Source organism: Scomber scombrus, chromosome 2 (assembly GCF_963691925.1).
Source record: "Scomber scombrus chromosome 2, fScoSco1.1, whole genome shotgun sequence".
In the NCBI taxonomy this organism is placed as follows: Eukaryota; Metazoa; Chordata; class Actinopteri; order Scombriformes; family Scombridae; genus Scomber; species Scomber scombrus.
In genome coordinates this window covers 9,272,364-9,294,098 of record NC_084971.1, presented here as the reverse complement: position 1 = coordinate 9,294,098, position 21,735 = coordinate 9,272,364, and the positions used below count along the sequence as shown (strand labels likewise).

Here is a 21,735-nt window from a genome sequence, read left to right as displayed (position 1 = left end):
CTCAATTGGATCGGAAAAGGCTGGAAAAACAAGTCCAATTTATGAAGGCCCCACCTCACAATTTACAGTACTTGGTGATGATGATCGGCTGCTAATGTCTTTTGGTCTTTTGGAGACCATGCATCGACGGATCAGAGCTGTTTTGGTGGCATAAGGGAGACCTACACAATATTAGGGCAGGTGGTTCTAATGTAATGGCTGATTGGTGTAGGTTTTTCCAAACAACATAATCTGCTTCCCAACATGTCCAATGTGACCTTCGACTATACATTCACCTCATTTCATTTCAACACATTGAAAAAAAAAAAGAACAAATGGTTCACTTTTACATAAAGAAATCTGTTTATTATTTGATATATATATATATTTATATATATATCATATGCATCTTCATATAATAGTTCTAATACCAGTAAGTCAAAAATAATAATCATATTATATTTATATAGATTGATATATAGAAAACTAATCCAATAATCTACTTTTTACTTGGACTTTACTTCCTTGTAAAAAACAACATGGAGAAACGTATAATCTTCCCCCCAGCTTCAATATAGGCGCTTTGAGGGAGTAAAGAAGATAATACAAAAAAGAAAATTACACCTGAACATTGCATCTTATAGAACTAGAACATCTGTCAGTAGCTAGTAATGTTGACCATCTTGGTTTAAGACACAGGAAGAGTTTTTTTCTCTGCTAGAACATCTTTGACAAGTATGTTTTTTGTTTTCTTTTTAACTTTAGTTGAAATGGCTAGAAGAGGACGGCAAGTAATGTGATCAGCTGGATTGGAGTCTGGAGACTGAGAGACAGAACATTAGATTACACCAGTCTCATTACACACTTTGAAGATGATGGATATCAGAAGATGAAGGAGAGGAGGGGGAGACAGGAAAAATGGGGACCATCAAAAACAGAGAGGCAAGATGAGGGAAATGAGAGAGGAAAAGGGAAGAATGTGGGAGAAATAATTAAGGTTTAGAAAGTTTCATTTATGTGCTTCTCCACCAATGATTTACTTTTGTAAACAGAGGGTAGCGACACAAACAGTGCAAAGTCCTCTCAATCTCCTCCAATCCTCTCTCCCTTTCTCTGGGTGCTCTCCGGGAGGTAGCCGTGTCACAGTTGGCAGGGAGAGATTTCCACTCTAATCCACTTAGCTGCGGCAGTCTTCATGAGTTTTACCAACTGTACTAAAAGCATCCCCAAAACTCCCCTCCCCTCAAAACTCTCGATATGTAGAAATAAAAACATGGAGGCAGACTGTTTCAGGGCTGTGGACATGGATGAGGCCATGGACAGACCATCTGGAGCCGTGAAGGGTGGCGCCCAGGGGCCCTCGTGTCTATTGACGCCAGAGACGCAGGAGGGCTGTACCGCTGCGACCCCCCCTCCTCCTCCCTTTGAGGAGCCTGGCTGGCCAAGTTAGGGTCAAGAGGAGGCATCAAAACTGTACAGGAAAGGAAAAAACAATAAGAAGAAATGTTGTATTACATGGGAGGTGGGGGTATTCTTTATCCTTGACTGAATTTATAAACAGGAAAGAATCTTGCAATTCAGAGACACTAAGGTTATTAATCAAGGGAGGAATTTTTGTATTACTTTGCAATTCGTCAGAAGGCAAGTTACTCGGTTATTACAAACCCCATTTCCCAAGGTGCTCCTTGTTTTGATCTACTGTATGAACAAACTTTGTCACTGTTTTTTCATTTACAGCAAATCAGCAAATTCATGATTAAAACGAGAATTTCAAGAGGAATGTCATGTGATAGTTGTATTGAATTAACCTGTAAGTCTCAGGTTTACTTGTTCAGGCAAAATTAAGTTGGGATTTCATTTAATAGCTTCCATGGGATGAAATCAGGCAGTCATTTTGACCCTTTCTGTATGTACTTTTGCTGAATAATTGCTTGCAAACTAACAGGGCTACACTGACAATACACACACAATCCACACTGCATTGTGATACATTACCTGGCAAACATTAATCAACTTCATGATGATAAATATTAGCAATACAAAGAGATATGAATCCACCCTAATTCTACTATTTCACCACACACAGTCTGACTTGAAAAGCACAGGTGTTACTAATTAAGTTAAGGGTGGTTCTGCTCTATAGAGGTCCCAGTAAGCCATGGCAGTGAGATGGTGTGACAGTGAGTCAGCATGCACAATACCAGGAACCCAAATCTCAAGCAGCTAAATGGAATTCAGCCATCATCAACTTTATTTTTTTCACCTGCTTTTCTACTGTGAAAAAGACATATGTATCTTTGTTCTCTTGCTAGATTTATCCATCATTAATAAATCTACTAGTTACAACTTGCCATGTCATCTCATAGATAGACAAATAGAGTTTGAGGGAGTAAGATGTTCATCACCGCAGGCTCTTGTGTTGCTTATCAGTGACAGATCCTTTTGTTCCCACCTGCGTCTGTCTCCACTACAGCAGAGAGCCGTGGGACCTGACTTCAGTCTGCATTGTAAGTACATCGCTGTTGCTTCTCTCTGAGCTCACAAATCATCTGCTGACATGAAGTGCACTTTCTTCTCCTCCTCACCTGAGTCATTGATATTTGTGTATGAAGTAAGTGGGCCGAAAATGCAAAGGCATCGAAGGATTGATGGAAAAGGAGGAGGAAAACGTCACAACATATAGGAGAACGTCAATGAGAATGTGTGTGAATCACGCCCGTGAGTATATGTTGCGTGGGTGCTTTCTGCGACTGGAGGGGCTGAGTATCCTCTAGGGGAAGGTACATCTTCTCTTGCCATCATTAAATATTAACTCAGCAATCTCGCCCTCCCGCTGGGGCCTGATTGAAGATCTAGGATATAGTACACAGGGACAGGATAGGGTCACCTCTAACACTGTAGTCCCTCTGTAAAGCCACTGTGATTACACCTGGGCCAGACCAAGCATGCAAACACATTACTCATCTGGAGCACTGGACTAACTCAGAGAACGACCCTGCAATGACACAGGATCACAATACACAAAACAAGTCAGAGATATTTTGTTGATTATGTAATGATGAACTAGAGAACAGAGTGAACATACTTCCCACATTCATGAATTCCTAAATATCATTATTCACTGTAAATACCCTCCAACCTAACGACTAAATGCACATGGAGAGTCCAGCTGAAGGAAGTACACTGTATAGTAAAATAGAATAATTGGAGCTAATTACAGGATTATGAGCCCTTGTGGAAAGAACAGACAATGACCTTCAGTGGCTGTTCTTCTTCTTCTTTCAAAGACTCTAATTAACACAAAAGAAGTTCATAAAAAAGAAACAAGGTAGAGCAAGGTTCTTACCTGTCCCATATCTTGACATTTCTACAGTTGTTGGTGCAGCAGCCGGCTGATATCAAAGCTGTGACAAAGAGAAAGGGAGAAAGAAGAGGAGGGAGGAAGCATGAGGGGGAGAGAGGCAGAGAGGGTTTAAAATGTGTTGTTTTGACTTGAGTACATCGCCTCATTAATCTAATGATTTAGAGCTGACGTCTGTCTGTTTAGAGTGCCAAAACAAGTAAAAGTGGCTCATAAATAAAACATGGTGATGGAGTACTACCAGTTTTTTATCAGAGAAATATATGTAAGGGAAGAACTTGGAATATGTTTGTTACTGTGCCTGGAAAAACTGACTGAACCATATTCAAAGGACTGGTTTGACATTTTGGGATATACGCCGAGAGTTAGATGTGAAGATCAATACTACTTTCATGTGTGTACGTTAAGGAGCTAGAGCTGTGAGGGGATTCGCTTAATGCGTTTTTTAACGTTAGCATACAGACTGGAAGCAGCTTGGCTCTGTCCAACATTCAAAAATCTGCCTACCAACACCTCTAAAGCTCACTAATTAACACATCATAACTAATTTCTTTATTCTGAATTGTTAAAATGATGAGGGAATTATGTGCAACATTTTTCTTGACAAACAACAGTTATACTGTCCAATGATTGCCTGACAACCTTCCAGTTTCAGAAAGTCATTGCTCCCTGCAGTTACGGCACAATTATCTCTTTTTTTTTCTTTACTTTTTTTTTTTTTTTTTTTTTTACATTTCTTTGTAACAAAAGAGATACAACATGTACTGTATGTGAATGAGTTGTAAGTGCTTGAATGAAGCTAGGATATGCTTCCAGTTAATGCTAAGCTAACCTAACCACCTCTTGCCTCCAGCTCCATACTCGGTGGTATCAACATTCTCTATCTCTCTAACTAACTCAAGTTCCCAAAATGTCAAATTATTCCTTTTAATGTATCTTTAATCTTTTTCTGCTTCTATGAACTCCAAACACTGTGTGATAAAAAATAACTTCATAGATTGGATGAGTTTTCAGACTTCATTGAAAGACGCATACAAAAGGCGCCTCGGGTCCACGGCCACCACTTTGTGCTGCGTTGTATGGAACGGCATTTACAACTTTTCCACATTCCCCCATTGTCTGTTTCAATCTCGGCCGTAATGGTGCAAGTGACAGCGAGCAGAAAGGCAGCAACCGTCACAGGGTAGCTAAATGTGAATCTGCTGAGGCGCAAACACACGCACGCACAGGTAGACTGATTTATGGAGACCTTTACCCTGTAAGGAGTACATCAAATCTAGGGCTGAACAAATCAAGTGAAACAATGTCAGCAGACAAAGGCAGCCAGTGAAATGAAGAAATTAGGGATTTTTTGTGGTCAGTGTAGTTCACTGTAAAAGTTCAGTCATGCACTCTTACACCCAGCCTGACAAATGTCAGACATCACACTATTCAACTCAACTCTACTGCTCTGGAAACACAAGGCAAGCTCCTGACATCCTTGACTAAAGAATCCTTCAATGCTTTATTTCTGCTTCTCAGGAGGAAAGTTGCTGTCAAATAAAATGGTTTTAATCTAACTGATTTGAAGTACAGAAAAAATATCTGCCCTCGTACTTTACTCTGTGTCCAGTTTCGGTTACAACTTTTGGGTTTGAGGAAGAAGTGGAAAAAGGCCTGGTAACACTTGCTATGAAGCCCATGTATATAATACATTACAACATACTTATAATGTGAACAATCTGCTTATAGCACTGTATAATTATAGTTATACGCATTCAGAAATATTCATAATGCTTTATAACAGCAATCATAACACATTATGAAGCATTTTATGATGACTTATAAAATACAGAGGACGGAGGACCTCCATGGAGGCAACCATCTCCCACTGAGTTTCGGTTCTGGACTCCCCACTGTCTATTAATTCCTGATAATGGAAACCTCGTCAAGCATTATCCCTTACCTACCTCAGGAATTTCATTATTTCACTTAACGTACCCAATGACCACTTTGAATAACTTATAATCACATTATAATTCATTATAAGAGTGATTATAATTAATTATAAATTATTATAAAGTATTACAACTATGACAATTATAATACACTAAGATCCTTGCAAAAAATGTCAGTTAGTGACCAGTAATTATGAAATATGATGATACTTGTAAGTAATTATAAAATGCTTTATACTGTGTTATGATTATTGAATTATGAATATGTATAGTGCTTATAAGTATAATTATATGGTATAAGCAGATTATAACACACTATAAGTAAGTTTATAATACATTATAGGCATAGGTTTTATAGAAAGTGTTACCAAATGCTTAAGCAGTCCAAGCTTTTAATAAAATGCTATCCCTCTTTACCTCCTTTGCCCTTCAAAACAATTATTTTATCCTTGCTCCCCTGCTTGATCTCTCTCTTTTTTCTCTCTCTCTCTCTCTCTCTCTCTCTCTCTCTCTCTCTCTCTCTCTCTCTCTCTCTCTCTCTTTCTTTCTTTCTCCTTCCTCCAATGGTTTCTCCCCATGAGTCTTCCCCATAATCATGTTTTCAGCACATTTCCTCTCCTTGGCACGCTAACATCTCACATTAAAGATTCATAGTGCTCTTGTGACCGCAGAGTTCTGCTAAAGATTCCAGTAGCCACTACGTTCCCTGCCCCTCCCCTCACTCTGTTTATCTTCACGGGGGAGAGGGGGGCTGGGTGAGGCAAGGCTGCACATAGAGGTATGAAAACTCCTTTAAAGAGTCGGGAGAGATGCAGCGATGGACTGGAGGGTATTTTCATTTGGAGGTCAGGGTGTGGGGAATGGGATTGATTTCACGGCTAAAGCAAAGCTCATAGAGTAGTTAGAGAGTAAATACATGATCATATGCATCTCACTTCCTCCTAACACATGAGCACAAACAAACACAAAGAGGGTCTGCAGGAAGTGTAGCTGATAGCTATTTAGATGGTACATTTGAAAGCATAACTTTGCCTGAACATGCTCTGATGGATCGATACAAACAGAGTGGAGTAGCAATGATATCCCTGCAGTTTTTGAATGATGCCCGAAAGTGTTTATCAATTCTGGCATTTGAGAATGGGATTATCCTTATATATATATATAAAAAAAACATGTATATTATATTAACACAAAAATTAGGTCAAGTATCCATAATACAATGTGATTCGTTCCAGATGTGTTCCAGATGAATTTTCATAACAAACACAGGTCGCCCCTCTGTTCCTAAGCTCAAAAAATATTTGAATAATTTCCAAACATATTTGATACTTATATTCGTTGAGATAAAGTGTAACATTCAAGGTGAGTGGAGGGTTAGGGGAAATTTGTGTGTCACTTCAAAGGAGAACACTACTGACCCAACTGTCTTTAAACCATGTCTGCAGCTTCTTGTAGTGGGAACACAATTATTGCTGTCTTCATGTCTTAGTACCAAAAATCTGATGTGTAGTTACATTTTTGAGGCGGTGCACTGCACACTAGCTCCTTAGTTAACACACGACCATACATTTAGCCTATCACATTGGGCTGCTACAATGTGCAAGGCCAAGGTCATGTGACCAACAGGAATATTTGAGCAACGTGACTGAAAATCTGCAAGCATGTTGTCGACAAATTATTATCCTACAATGTTATCTAACAGGCAAAACTGACTGTGTACGTTTGAAAATGTGGTTTTCTGAGTTTTCATTTTTAAAATGTTACAATGGACACATTACAGCAAGAACTGATACTTTTTACTCATTTTACTGTTGATCTGTATCCTCTTCACTGTCTTATATTTCTCCAGACAAACAGTCTGAACTGCTGGAAGTGTTCTGCTGGGCGATAGACCCATAGGCTATATTTTAAAAATTCTTTAAATTTAAAACTGTAATACAGAAATTGGGAAGTATATTAAAGAGGTAAATGAATTTGTTTTTCATAATCCAAAATTATGTTGCATGAATAATCTTTCATTGATTTACACTGAATTTACATTTAAAATGTTTTACATTGTATTTGTGCATTAGTTTTTGAATGTAGTTTTGGATTGATGCCAGAGGTTTAAAACATGAATTTATTGTAGGTTATATAACGTCCAAAATTAACATTAGGTCCGCCTACATAATACGATTAGTTCCAGATGTATTCCAGATGAATTTTCATAAAAAACACATGTCTATGAGGCCTTGTCATCACCCTGCTGTATGAAGGTTGGCGCCCCTCTGTTCCTGAGCTCATTACCTTGTCTGGGACGTCCAGATCAGTTTCAAACATGCTTGATATTTTTGTCTCATTGCATTTTTGTTTGTGTCAGTCTGGCTAACAGTATGGCTGCTCTTTACATCTTGGTATGTACAACTGTGGCACTTACGCTTAAACAAGAATCACATAAAGACAACTCAAAGTGCACAGTAAGAAAATATGACAGAAAAAGAAAGACTCTGCAAACATTACAGCTTCTTGTTCTATTGGTTCTCTTGGTTCTGGGTCTAGGGACTCAAACCTCAACTGCTCAAGAACAAGAGCAATTAGCTTAAATGGATTTGCTGTCCCAAGGTCGGCAGTCACACACACACACACAGGTCACAAGATCACAAACTCCTGTCTTGTGATGGAGCAGTCCGATTAACACACACCAACCGTGTGCCAAAAACCCAGAGAATACATTTAAAGTGAACTTGAGCAATGTCTAATGAGACTTGCACTTTCTGAATTCCATCCAGCGTTGGTGACCTCTTCAAGGGCAGTTATAAAGTGAGAAAAACATACAGCACACTTGGACGGTGTTGATGTAGTTATGGGCAGGGCGTCAAAACCAAAATTGGATTTAACGGGATGTGAGAGTTGTGTAGAGGGAAGGGGCTTTGGTGTGGGTCAGAGCAAGAGTATATAGATAATGTGATTACTGCAGAATAATGTGGGGATTAAGCTCCCTTAAATTCCACCTCTGTACAGCTGAGCTCAAGAGAAAGCCTCCAAATTTCCCCACAAATAGATCTGTGAGATTGGCTTGGGAGATGCTGCTCCCACATTGAATAAATCACTGCTCCGTATGGGGGAACCCTTTTCCCTCTGCAGCAAGACACCATTTATTAACACTATATAGCTCATAAACTTAGATACTATATAAGAAACTTAAGACAGTTTAAAAAAATAAAAAGGTTTCTTAAGTTTTAACAAAATTAGAACTGTTTTGTTTGATGAAAATGAAAGAAGCTGAAATAAGTTAGAAAAAATGACTCAAGGGGCTGGGATCCGGGTAATAAAAATAATTCATGTTTGAAAATTCTTATGAATGACTGCAGTGTATGAGTATTATGGGTAATCAAGTTGTTATTGATGTCTGAATCAACTCAGTAAACACATAAACCTGTTCTCCTCAGGGCTGTTCATCTCTCAATCCTCTTTGTTCTGTCTGCCCCCTTTTCTCTCTCTCTATCTCTCCTTCTCTCTCTCTCTCTCACTGTCCTTCTCTCAATTTACGGGATCAATGCGAGGTAATTTCACATGGCTATTCCCTCAGATCTCCTGAAATCTGCCACATAAATTATTCAGGCTGGCTGGGCAGGAATGCCTGTGGAGGAGTGCATGGTAGATCAGTGACCTTCCGTTTAGCTGGCTGTCAGTCACACAATCAGAAACACAGACAGTCAGTCAGTCAGTCAGTCAGTTAGCGAAGTTGTCTGACAGCAGAGCTACTTGGCTTAATGTCCCTCAGGTAGGCAGCTGCAGTCAGTGCTGTTACTGTATGTGCAACTCTAGAGCAGGAGGTTAAGTTCTGAATGCATAATGCCAAGGTTATTTGTGTCTGTAACACATATACCATGTGGAAACAATATGCAGGATATTTATGAAGTCCGAGTTTGGTCTGTGGCTTGCACACAAAGAGCCTCTCTTGTGAGGCCAGACTTCCAAGTTGATTCCTCTTGAGGTCTGGAGAGTTTCATCTCCATCTTTTGTCATTTCTGCTGAACTAGACTGTGGCACCAACAAGCTGAGTGGCCATATGCACAAGCTGTCTGTCAGTGATGGAGAAATTGCTGTGATCTGTCTTCACACCAATAAAATCACAATCACTAGAAACATGTTTGTACCAAAGTATTTTCCACAGGCTCATTAACGAAATGGCTGCCTCAGGGTTTTAGAAGGTCTTGCTATTAAATTCTTATTTTCTAATAAGTACGTTTTTTATTTTTTTACCGTTTAAAGTTACATAACATAACGCATTTCATCCTTTCAAATTGAGCATTTTACTTATGTCGATTGTACACTAAATATATACCATGCACACAGTCATTACATTGTTGTATACAGACTTCAAATGCAGCTCATAGAGTGTGCACAGTATGTTTTCATCCAGGTAATTTCTTAACAGCGGGAAGTGGCTTTTTTGGCTTCATGCTCCATTGAGCAACTTTCATAGGAATGACCGGGGCCCCGCCTCCAACGTTGTATCCAGTTCTCTTTATGCATCTATGGTTAATCTCCCCATCGTCACATTATACAGAGTTTAAAAACATAGCGATGAGAGCAAAAAATGTCATGCTGCTGTAATTAATGCTAAGTGTCTTCTGACTACTGTGTATGCATTGTAATGAGATGTGTGATGGCAGCAGGTACGAACAGCAAATAACTTCAAGCTCTGATGTCTGCAGCGCGTCTCACTGTGAGGCTGAAATAGACTGTGGAGAGATGAGAGCATGAAACTCACTGGAGTAGAGCTGGATAATTGGAGCCCTGTAGGCTGATCGAGCCTACAAGCACTGCAAGTGTGTGTGTGTGTCTGGGTGTGTGCCTGCTGTCCTTTTGCTTTTGTGATCTCTGGGACAAAGACAGACTTATACACATCTACAACTAGTAGAGTGCATGCAGTCACGTGCAGATATATGTCACATTTTAAATATTCAAACAAATTCTTATGTTACTGTAAAATATTTGTTTTGTATTGTGTGTCTCAAAAATTAAGCACCTCTGTGAGATTCATATTTGAAAAAGGGGGATCAAGAGAGCAGGAAAAAAACTGATTACTGTCAGAAAGATTTACAGATGTAAGAGCTGTCACATCACCAGCCCTTGACTTCTTCTGTTGCTTTCGTCCTCCGTTTTCAAGCTCCACATCTGCTGTCAAGTTGTATTGGTCTGGTATGCATTCTGCTTTGACTCTCAACGGTAAATAAAATATTCAAGCAGACATTTGCAAGATAAACTGCTGTTGTCCTATTTTAACATGTCACCACCCATCACTCCCCAGTGCTAATGAATAATAAAACAGGCCGGACGCAGTGTGTAGAAGATAGTGTGTGTATGTGTGTGTGTGTGTGTGTGTGTGTGTGTGTGTGTGTGTGTGTGTGTGTGTGTGTGTGTGTGTGTGTGTGTGTGTGTGTGTGTGTGTGTGTGACTCACATGGGGAGGGGATGACATACAGTGTTGGCAGTTTTACCAGCTGAGAATGATGTTAGATTTAAGGCATCCCATAATTCTTTGCTACTTCATCTAGCACCAAGGGTACGCTTTTAATGACTTCTGCCTTCTCAACACCCAGAAGCATTGCTGACCCACGTGCTAAGACTGAAACTTGTGTGCACTTCCTCAGACTACTTTGTCTCTCCTCTCCCTAATGAAAACAACAGTACTAGTGTTGTGTTAAAAAGTATTTTGTATTTATACAGAAATGAGGCAAGGGATCACATCAGATATACAAAAACACTACTGAGGCAATTTGCTTCAGAATAATGCAATGATGTATTGAATTTGGTTCTGTAAAGTCCGAAGGATGAGCTAACATTAATGCAGAAGTACACCTTGATGGTTATATCTAGGTGTGGACAGGAATTTACCGTCTATTTCACACGTCTCACAGCTCTCCTCACAGTGAAAATAAGATTTTAGCATTCTATTATACAGGGTTGAATGATGGAAACACTTGAATACAACTAGAAGTCTGAGATATATCACGATTTACCTTGAATTCATATTCTTGAATAAGATAGAGTAAAGAAACTGACTGCAAAATTCCCACAATTACAAGTTCTACCTGCAGCTGAAGCTCTCACAATGCCAGAATAAAGAGGTAATTAAATTAACCTTTTGCTGTAAAAGTAAAGGAAATGAGCCAGTCAGTCTGGAGCAGCGGGGGTAATGAAATTGATTTCAATATCTCCAAGAGGAAATCTCACAGACCAAAAGACATTGTTGAAAGAAAACTAGTAAGAGATAATGAGATAAATATAATGATAGCGGTGCCAATCATTTCACGTTGGTAAGATCAGTCCATCTGCTGTAATAGGAGCTGCACACATTCTGTGTTGTCATTCTCAACAGGAAAAACATTACATCAAATGCACATAATGCACAATATGGGCAGGAGATACATTTATGCTCCAGGAAGTGGATAACTACATCCTGTGTGTTGTGAGAGGGAGGGATACTAATGTTGTCAGCTGCAGCGGTTTTGACATGTTATGATATGATATGCTATCTTACTTTCTTATCATTTTAATTGATGGTGGGAATGTAAAAGCCATCACACTGATGGCAGCAGCAGCAAAGCAGCTCATTATTACTACTCAACCAGTGATACAACTGAACAGCAAACACGCACTGAAGACAAGATAGCTGACCAATAAAACAAGACTATATTCTATTTGAAAGAAGAAATAACACATTCTTCATCTTAAAATTTAAAAGTTAAATTCATAAGTATAAAATGCACCATTGCTCAGTTCAACAGAGCCAAGGGTTTTGCAAGTTGCACCTCACTTGGTGGGGTATGATCAGTAGCTTTTAGTGACTGATCTTAGTAAACTTCAAGCCATTCCACATATGAATACATAACATTGCTGTCTCCATCTGTTATAGTAACAGCTTTTGCCAAGATAGGTGTCTGTTACATTATGTTTGTTATGCCTTTGGTAAGACATGACAGCACCTGCATACTTTACATGATGCACTCAGCTACATCTGTCCAGCTGCACTCTCCTCCTGCACTCCCACCTGCTCATCTGATACCCTCATGCCACCAGCTCTCACTATGACACACAGCCTGAAGTAAATGTAACATAGCTAAAAGTGGTTACTTGCCCTCGTACATGGCAGCCACTCAACTTCCAGTTAATTACCTGGCCTAGCAAGCTAATTTCCTCTCAGCTCACTGGGCTGTTCCCCATTGGCACGACAGAGACTGTTCTCCATTCCACTGGGTTTGCGTGTCTGCCGGATGACTGGGGCTACTGTGGAACATTTGTCGCATACCTCTGGGGTTTGGGCTGGAGTGACGCTAGTACACGCCAAGCATCCACCTTCATAACTCACACAGCTACTTAGGAGCTGGCAGGGAGAAAATGTTTGGGTGCGCCCGACAACGGTTAACTGCTAATCGTGTTCATCGATTCTGAATGAATGATCTGTTATAACTTCTTCAGCCCAGCATCCTCATAATATTGGAAATGTTCTTAGCTATATCTGCAGTACATAACCATTCTCCTTGCCTCTCATTGATTTATAATTTAGCTTATCAAAAAGAAGTCTTTGTTCTCTTGTTGGAGACATTTTACACTTCATTTCCTGTTGACATTACTGTTGCCAGGAGCTTATATTTGGCTTAAATTGCCGGAATAAGAGCATTGTTTGCATACTACACAGCAAGTAGGCACTATACTGTATGTCTGTGTGCTCCACCCAGGAGGAGCGAGCTTAGAAATGATGAAGCTGACGGCGGCTTGATTAAAATTGACAATGATAGGTACCAGAGGTAGATAAACAAAATGCCTAATCATGCACTCCTTAGTTAATAGCTGTTCTGATGGCCTATAGGCAAGGGTGTTTGGGATAATTGGTCTCAGGTGTGATTACAAATTCAAATGCCATGATAGCATTTAAAAAGTAAGATTTTCCCTTTGCGGAGCTCCGATAAAGACTTCCACCTTGAGTATCGCACGTCTCTGATGCCCTTAACTGTAACTAACTCTGGAGTTTTTAAACTGCTCTGATTACTCTACTGTTTAGATGATGACACATTGAACATGTAATACTGAATCATTTGCAGGAAACTGTATTAACATGGGTTTTAAATAGAGGCTTAGGTGATAATAACACAGGATTATGTGCCTTTACAAGTCAGTCTACACAACATCATGCCACTTTTGGAAGTTCAGAGAGTAATGAAAGCTAAAGCTGCAATAGTAGCGATGCAGATGAGGCTGTCTGGTAATAATACTAATCCATTTGAGTTACAGCAGCCTAATACTCCCCCAAATCCTTTCACGCCAAGCAGCTGTGACAAACATTTGAGTTTCTTCATGACGCTTGTGGGACTTCACAATTTGTCAAGGGGAAGCTTTCCATCCATTGCCTTGGCAGACAAGTGAGGACTGAGTGGAGTCAGAGGAAGAGAAGAATGAGTGAGGAAGACAGAGAGAAAGGGAGGGAAGGAGGGGGGGAGAATACAGCCAGTAATCCACTCAAATACTTCCTCAACCCTCATCTTCCCTCAGCTCTGCCTGGCAAACAGTACACCCTCCAGCCTCCTCCAGAAAGAAAGCTTTGTAATCAGAGTTTTCTCTCTGTCCGACAGCTGGTTGTTCATACTGGCAGCCACAATTAGGATGGAAGGAGACAGAAAGACGAAGAGAGAGAGAGAGAGAGAGAGAGAGAGAGAGAGAGAGAGAGAGAGAGAGAGAGAGAGAGAGAGAGAGAGAGAGAGAGAGAGAGATAGCCTGGTAATCTCAGTGACAGTGGAAGGGGAGAACATTATCCGCGGCCAAAGCTTCAGTGATGATTTCCTGTTGCACTGACAGGAAGCAGCACTTCTAAACAACAGCCAGAGGAGCTGGATAGTCTGAACTGATGCTCTAATTATAAAGATTAATAGAATCAATGCAACAGCGGGAAGATTCTTGCTAATTCAATCAGATTGTATGTACACGAATGGAGAAATAAACTGTTGAACCATGCTGCCAGTGTTTGTCAAATCTCATTAAGTGTATGAAATCCAATCAAAATACAACAAATGGAGTTCGATGTCATTATGAAAAAGTTTGGCAGACATTTCTTAATCATTCAGTACACAGCAATGCTAGCGGGTCTGTGAAGCTGTACTAAACCGGTAATGTGTAAGATTTAGTGGCAGTGAGGTTGCAGATTGCAAACAACTATATACCTCAATTTTCAACCTCCCTTCCAAGTGTTTAGGAGAATCTACAATGGCCGCGAAACTGGCAAAAACGCAAAAGGCCCTCTCTGGAACCAGTGTTTGGTTTGTCCTTTCTACTAGAGGCCAATATATTCTACACAGTGCACCTTTAAGTAAAGTGGTACTTTGAAGCAAACGTCAGTATGCTAACATGCTCACAATGACAACATTAACATACTGATGCTTGTACAATGTTTACCATGGTCACTATCTTAGTTTAGTGAGTTAAGAAGCAAGAATTCTGCTATTTAGCACCAAACACAAAGTTGGAGACTGATGGGAATGTCATTTAGAATGTACTAAAGGTCCAGTGTGGATAAGTTAGTGGCATTTAATGGAACTTGGGCTTGGTGGATATGATATTCACAAGTATGTGTTGATTAGAGTATAGTCACCTGAATCTAAGAATTGTTGAATTTTCATTACCTAAGAATGAGCACTTTATTTCTACAAAGAGCACAGGTCCTCTTCCACAGAGCCCACCATGTTGCACTGCCATGTTTCTACAGTAGTAAAGAATGGATAAACCGAACACTGGCTCTAGAGAGGGTGTTTGTATTTTTCTCAAGTTTCGTGGCCGCCATACCTTCTACTACATGCTTGAAAGGGGGCGATGAGGAGGGGTATTCATTTGGCTGCAATCTGCAACTTCACCAGTAGATGTCACTAAATCTTAAACACTGATCTTTTAAATCATAAATCAAAGTATAGGGCAAATGGTGAAGAGTCAGGGGATGACCAAAGTAATTACATTTAATTCTGAGTATGACATAAATGTATGTGCCAAATTTCATGGCAATCGCTCCAGTCGTTGTCAAGACATTTAGCTAACAACCATGTGTGTCAACTAGCTAGTGGCGCTACACATAAAGGATAACCAAAGTCAGTAGGATACATCCTTTGAGGACCATTATGTCTTTACAAAATTGGCTAAAAATATATTTGTTTCATTGCAGAATGGCTGTCTTATACTGTGTGCGTGAGTGGCATTCATTGGCATCACAAGGGCGGAGGTTCACCCAAACACTTACAGTGTCTTTTTTTCCCCAAGCAGCCTTTTTTTCTCCTTCTGATCATCTGAGCAGCTTAAGCTAATATGCAGAACTTGTGATTGCTAAAGCAGAAAACATGATTAAGTCTCTCCTCTTTTTTGAAAAAGACCCACTGCAGTGCAGCGATCCTACAGGCTTAACAAATAGTCACCCTTCCAGTCTGGGTCAGGAGACTACAGTGTTCATGGATGATTATCTGTCACAAAGAGGGAATCTATCACATGGAAATTACCACTGAACTGAAAGGTGCCACTAATTACTTGAACAGCTCAGTATCACATAATCTCAAAATGCTTTACACTCATCATTTTATATGTGCAATGTAATACTTATTGCCACCAGAAACTTGTATCTCTAATTTATGCACTTAGTACTGAGAATTCCTAAATTATCTAAATGCCTTTTTAGTTAAACCACATAGTGATTTTCTTGATCATGAATAGTTTAAACAGTACTTTCAGTCATTTTGCTGTGATTCTCACAGCTGTAAAAAAAAAAAACAACAACAACTGAATATGTGTGATAAGCCACCCAAAAGATGCAACGGTGCATTGTATTAAGAGGCTACAGAGGTCAGAGTGCTGTTTTGCTTTCATTTTGGATTTTGTCAGGAATTTAAAAGGCCTGAGCTTCTGTACTATTGAGTGACACATGAGACTTTCATTTGTCTGAATAAAAACCTACACAGCTACACAGTGGACACTGTAGCACATCCACCTAAATCACACACTCACAAACACACGCATAGTACATAAAAAATGAAATAATACTGTGCAAAGGGCTTAGAGGATAATCCAAGCAAGTGGAGTGTACTACATCGTCACAGGAATTAAATTCCCTCTCCGTCCAAAAAAGGACATGACAGTATGGATGGGTCAGTGGATGAAACACACGGCCACGGCCACAAAGCTGCTCTCTTTACTACTCCTATTACGCAGAAGGCTTTCTCCATGTCTATTCTTCTTCGTTACCCTTTCTTTTCTACATTGAGTTAAAGTTTTTTAGTTTTTTGTATAGTATATCAGCAACAGACAGGAAGTATTTTATGTGAAATTATGAAAAAGTTTGCTCTGTATCTGCACCACAAAGGCAAAATCTCCAATTTCCATGCAAAATGTTGATTGCATGTCTTGACATAACTGTAAATAGTGTGTTGTGACACTTGAAGTTAGTGTCCTTGTCAGGTCAGTGGAGGCATGGTGGCCCTATGGGGACATGCTCTTGATAGAGATAAACAGCCCTTCTGACAGACAACTAGCCATAAGATACGGATGTAACTCCATCCCAACTCACACACACACACTTAAATTTGCTCTTGCACACAGGCTTAATGAAGTTTTTATGGACCTGGTTAAAGGCTATTTGATGCACATGTTTCTCTCCGAGCTAAGTTCAAAACAGTTATGCCACAGTTGGCAAACCACCAGACTCCACGGCAAGTGAGTGCCCCTGTGCACTCACAACATTTTCCAATTAAGGATTTTGTGAGGCATTAATGTGCCATGGCCTTTTGCAGACATCATATGGGTTTCAGGTTACATCAAGATTTAAATCTCTTGCAAAGCTACAGAGTGCACGACTGCCGTGAGCTAAAATAGAAACAGAGTGATGATCCAAATCAAAGTTGTGTGTGTCTTTATAATAATCCGGTGCAATCCATAGAGATTGAAAAATGGCTAGAGAGGCCATGTTTACTACTAGATTGTAATTTCTCACGCTATGGCATAGTTCCTAAAGGGTTGCTCCAACAATTTAGTATTCTAATGTCATAACATCAGGGGAGTCACAAGAGACAGATTACAAAAGGAATGGTCATAATCGAAACAGCAGAGGCTGAATATCCTGATTTTAAAAATCTGCAGTATAGGCCAAGCCCCAAATACACGTCATTTCCCATCATGTAACTCAGTATTTTCTCTTCATTAGATCAGAGATTTTCAAACTGTGAGGCCCACGTGAGGCACTGAATGAGGTAAAAGCAACAGGTGCATGCTGATTTTATGATTGTATATTTACAGCTTAATATAAAGTGCATGTATCAATTCAAAAAATCAATAACAAAAGCACATATTCTCACATAACCATGGACTTCACGTCATGAGAGGTAATTGAAATCCTTCCTGTAAGTGTTGGTTTACTCCAGTCTGTGTAGATTGTTTCTCTTGTAATTTCAGCCTCATATTGCAAAGTCAGGCAGATATTTCACCTTGAGCAATTTGTCCTTTAGCTTATGCCAACTCCGTGCCACTCAGCACTTTTTTTCCCCCGGACCTCTAGAAATCATTATCAGCCACTGTGGGGTATTTAAACAGAAGCCAAGATGGTACTTTGATATTCCTCCTTCTCTCTGACACCCTTAACTCCCACTGATCTAACAGAAAAGGGCATGACTGCAGCAAATATTCAAGGGTCATTTGACGTCTGTTTGTGTGTTTGTGTGCAGGCAGATGCAACATTACACCAGAGGCTGTCATCTGAGCATGCCTCACTAGAGCTGAATCTGTTCGACTTAGATGCAGAACATGTAATATAAATATTTCTGAACTCCTTATTTTTCGTCTCATCCACAGAGCCAACCCACATTCCTCTAAAGACACCAAAAGAATCAATAATGCTGTATATTTTGCATCAGTCCGAATGAGAGCGAGTACATCTGTTTTCTCATTCAAATAAATGCTTTCCAACTGTGCATCAAACAGCAATTCACCTTTTTAAAATGTCTGAGTTTTTCCAAGAACTCCCATGTCCTATCCTATTTCATCTGTCTTATACAATAAGAAAACAATGATTTGGCATAACATTGATACAGTATAGTATTAAATTTTAGTGTTCAAGTGTTCACGTTTGTAAGACTTCTGTCTATATGAATCTATATTTGTGTCTTTGTGTATAAAAAGTGTTTTGCAGCATCTTCCACTTCGTTAAAGAGGAAGATTGTGTGCATGAGAAGTCACATCCCATCCACAGGCACAGACATTAATATGCACATGCACATACCATTCATGCCATTGTAGATGCTCCGATGATGTGGTGACAGCTCGTCTCCGGCCGGCCTCCTCTGGCCGTCTCTCACAGGGCTGCCGAACTTCACATTGTCAGGGCTCATACTGTACTGGTGCCTATGAATTTCAGGACTGCCCCCCTGGACCACACAGCCCTTTTCATGATGCTCACTGGTCCCTAAATGTGCCTGTCGGGGCTCGGGGCTCCCAGTACTGCTAATGCTGCTCCTGTGGTGCCTCTGATAGAGCTCCCCACTGCCTCCCTGACCCAGGAAGTGCTGCCTCTGTCCCAAGAGGAGATCAGAGCTGTGGTGCTTGGGATGCTGCTCCGGACTGCGTCGGCCCACATTCCTCCCATATTTTTCCGGGCTTAGACCACGCATGACTCGACTGTGGTCAGGCACGGATATGGAGCCGCAGCGGGGTCGGCAGAGCTGGGGCAAGGTGTATGGGTACTCCAGACTTGTACTCCTGTGGCGCCCAGCTGGGTGCTCAGGGCTGGACACCTCCCTGTCTCCTCCTCCTATTCCACTGATGCTGCTACATCTGGGTTTATGCACCAGCTCAGGGCTCCTTTTTTCCCCAGCACTTCCAATTCCACCCAGTCCTGCAGCCAGATGAGGCTGCTTATGGTGAAGGTGATCAGAGCTGTCAGCGCTCCCAGCACTGGAGGTGCTGCTCCCGTCCCCCACGTCTCGCATCAGGAGCCCCTGCCCAGGAACCAGCAGCAAACTATTTTGGCTGTCTATGGAGTTGCGGCACCCCCCCATTCCCACACTCCCTCCGCCTCCACCTCCTCCCCCCCCTCCAACTACCACCCCTTTCTCCTCATCCAGGAGGAGGCAGAGCTCCTTCAGCTCCAGGTTCTCGCGTATTACCTCCTCCTGTCGAAGCTCCAGCTCCTTGAGTTTCTGGAGATAGAGGGTCACCTCTTTGCGCATGATGCTGGCACTGTAACGGCCCAGACGCTGCCACTCCCTGGATACACGCTTGCCTTTCTGCCGGTCGTCATCCAGGAAGCAGCACAAGTCCCGCAGCTCACGGTTGTCCTCCTGCAGCTTCTGGTTGATGTCCTGAGAGGGAAGAAAGAGGAGAAAACAAGAAGGGGGGAGACATTAGTAAGATTGAGCATTAGAACCAGGCACTGTGAACATTGTAAATCAAGACAATGCTGGTCAGAGCCAGAAAAAGACAAATGTGCTTTTGAGTTTAAAACAGAACAGTTTTTCTTCTATTAATTGCACCCCAAACTATACTGCTGCACCCATTGTCCAATTTCAAATAATTTCACTGCTCTTTAACAGTTGATATCAGACAAACACTGTATGCAATCATAATGAAATGAAATTCTAATCCTCTCTCTCTTTCCCATGAAAGCACTGACTCACTGTGTACCATCCATTGTGAAGTACATAATGTAGATTAGAATGCTCTGTAGGAAATAGAGAGGCCACACACAGAAATAAGATATGGTTGGGGTCGGTAAATCACATGACCCAAACCTTTCAATCCAAGCAGAATTTCCTTAAACATACCCTCTTCGCCTCCAAAAGAGCCCCCTCTTTGCTCCTCTATCATTGTGTAACAATTTAACTCTCCCCCATGCATCTTCCCTCTCCTGTTCTCTCCCTCTCTTACCCTCCAGCTCTTTCCTCTGTAATTAGGCAGCTTGGATGGGTGGAGAGGTGACGAGTTCTCCAAGAAAGGCAAGTGATCCCCATGTGCTTCATCTGAAGCTATACCTCAGGCTGGTCTCAGCTTTAACTCTAAACGTTGTGGACATTGTGGCATATTTCTCTCATTAGTAGTGCAGAAAATGAAGGCAGTGGGTGAAGGTTACTGAAGAGGAGAATGCTTTCAAAACAAATCCCTTATTGTTCTAAAGGCAAAGTGCGATGCACATGCTGTAGATTTATGAGCAGGAATTTCTCGGAATGTAAGGTGTGTATAGCTGGACTGTCAGAGAGTGATCTGGATGCGAGATTTGAGATCTGGGATATAGACACAGCTGTTTTGGGTGGAGAATTACTTTCTATCTCGTTGACTTGTAATGAACTTCTACTTACTTTGTTTTATAAGCCAAGTTTTAAAGACAAATTTTGTCTTAAGTTTCGCGCACAAGCATAAACATCCCTTCCTTAGTTAATAAACTCTTCTTTATTTTTAAAAATCACCACCTCCCCAGCCAAAGTTTCAATAAAACCTATGCCTGTGCATGCACACTCAGCATATATTTACATACTGCATTATATATTCATATCAGGTCCACATACAGGCCTACACAGTGTCACACTGAACTTCAGTGATAACATCCATTCTCACTCCATGTCTCTAAACAGCAGAGCATCCTTACTCCTATGCGCGTTCTCAGGTGCGCTCCAAACCTATGATCTCATCCTTCACCAATGCGCGCCCCCTCACCTTCAGCCCCCTGATCTCGTTCAAGTGCAATTGGAGGCTTCGATTGACCTCTCGGATAAGATTCCCGTGGTCCAGAATCACGCTCATCTTGTCGGCCTCAGACCGCCTCAGCCGGCGCACCAGATCATCCTTGGTCCACTTGAGCAGTTCCTCGTCCGTCAGACCAGAGATGTCCTCCGCCGGACTTTCAGTCTTCGCTATCGACAGCTGGAGCTGGGGCTGGGGCGGTGGAGTAGCTTTCTCCATTGGCACAGCTCCTCCGGCACCGACAAAGGGCAGAAAATACTCAGAGGCTCGTTGACAACCTCTGCTCGCATCCGCTCCCGGTTGACTTGTGGTAAACGATTACCGTTTGGAAATCAGTCGCATAGTTTGGCCTTTTCTGTTGCTCCCGACACTTCCACTCTCTACTAGAGCAACAGCTGACGATGCCGGCGGAGTGCGATACAGTGGAGAGGATGTTGTGCTGTCTATCACTGCAACATCCTCACAGCAGAGATGGACTGTGTGCAGCAGCCGACTGACACTGTGAGTTTTCGTATCGGTTAAATATCCAAATTCAGTCTTGATAGAAGCTTCGGCGGGCAGCCGGTGCTCACACCTGCCGCCTGATGGTTCAGCACACTGCGAGAGAGAAGAGAGAGTCCACTGTGCAGAAACACACACACACACACACACACACACACACACACACACACACACACACACACACACACACACACACACATACAAACAGAGAGAGAGAGAG

The 21,735-nt window shown here is 41.2% G+C and overlaps 1 protein-coding gene across 1 annotated transcript; it reads right to left on the bottom strand.

Moving 5' to 3' along the window:
* Positions 1-566: 566 nt before the first annotated feature.
* Positions 567-21,656, bottom strand: ccdc85al (coiled-coil domain containing 85A, like). The gene is made up of 4 exons (XM_062435241.1): positions 20,988-21,656; positions 18,562-19,639; positions 3,326-3,383; positions 567-1,450 (listed from the first exon to the last, which is right to left on the bottom strand). The coding sequence occupies exons 1-4, from the start codon at positions 21,231-21,233 to the stop codon at positions 1,432-1,434; spliced, it is 1,401 nt and encodes a 466-aa protein (XP_062291225.1). The 5' UTR covers positions 21,234-21,656; the 3' UTR covers positions 567-1,431.
* Positions 21,657-21,735: the final 79 nt, after the last annotated feature.

Coding starts and splice junctions, on each gene's coding strand:
- ccdc85al (XM_062435241.1), bottom strand. CDS start 21,233: ATGGAGAAAGCTACTCCACCGCCCCAGCCCCAGCTCCAGCTGTCGATA. Junction 19,640..20,987: donor ACGAGATCAGGGGGCTGAAG/GTGAGGGGGCGC, acceptor CTTCCCTCTCAG/GACATCAACCAGAAGCTGCA. Junction 3,384..18,561: donor CATCTACAATGGCATGAATG/GTATGTGCATGT, acceptor TCTTTGTCACAG/CTTTGATATCAGCCGGCTGC.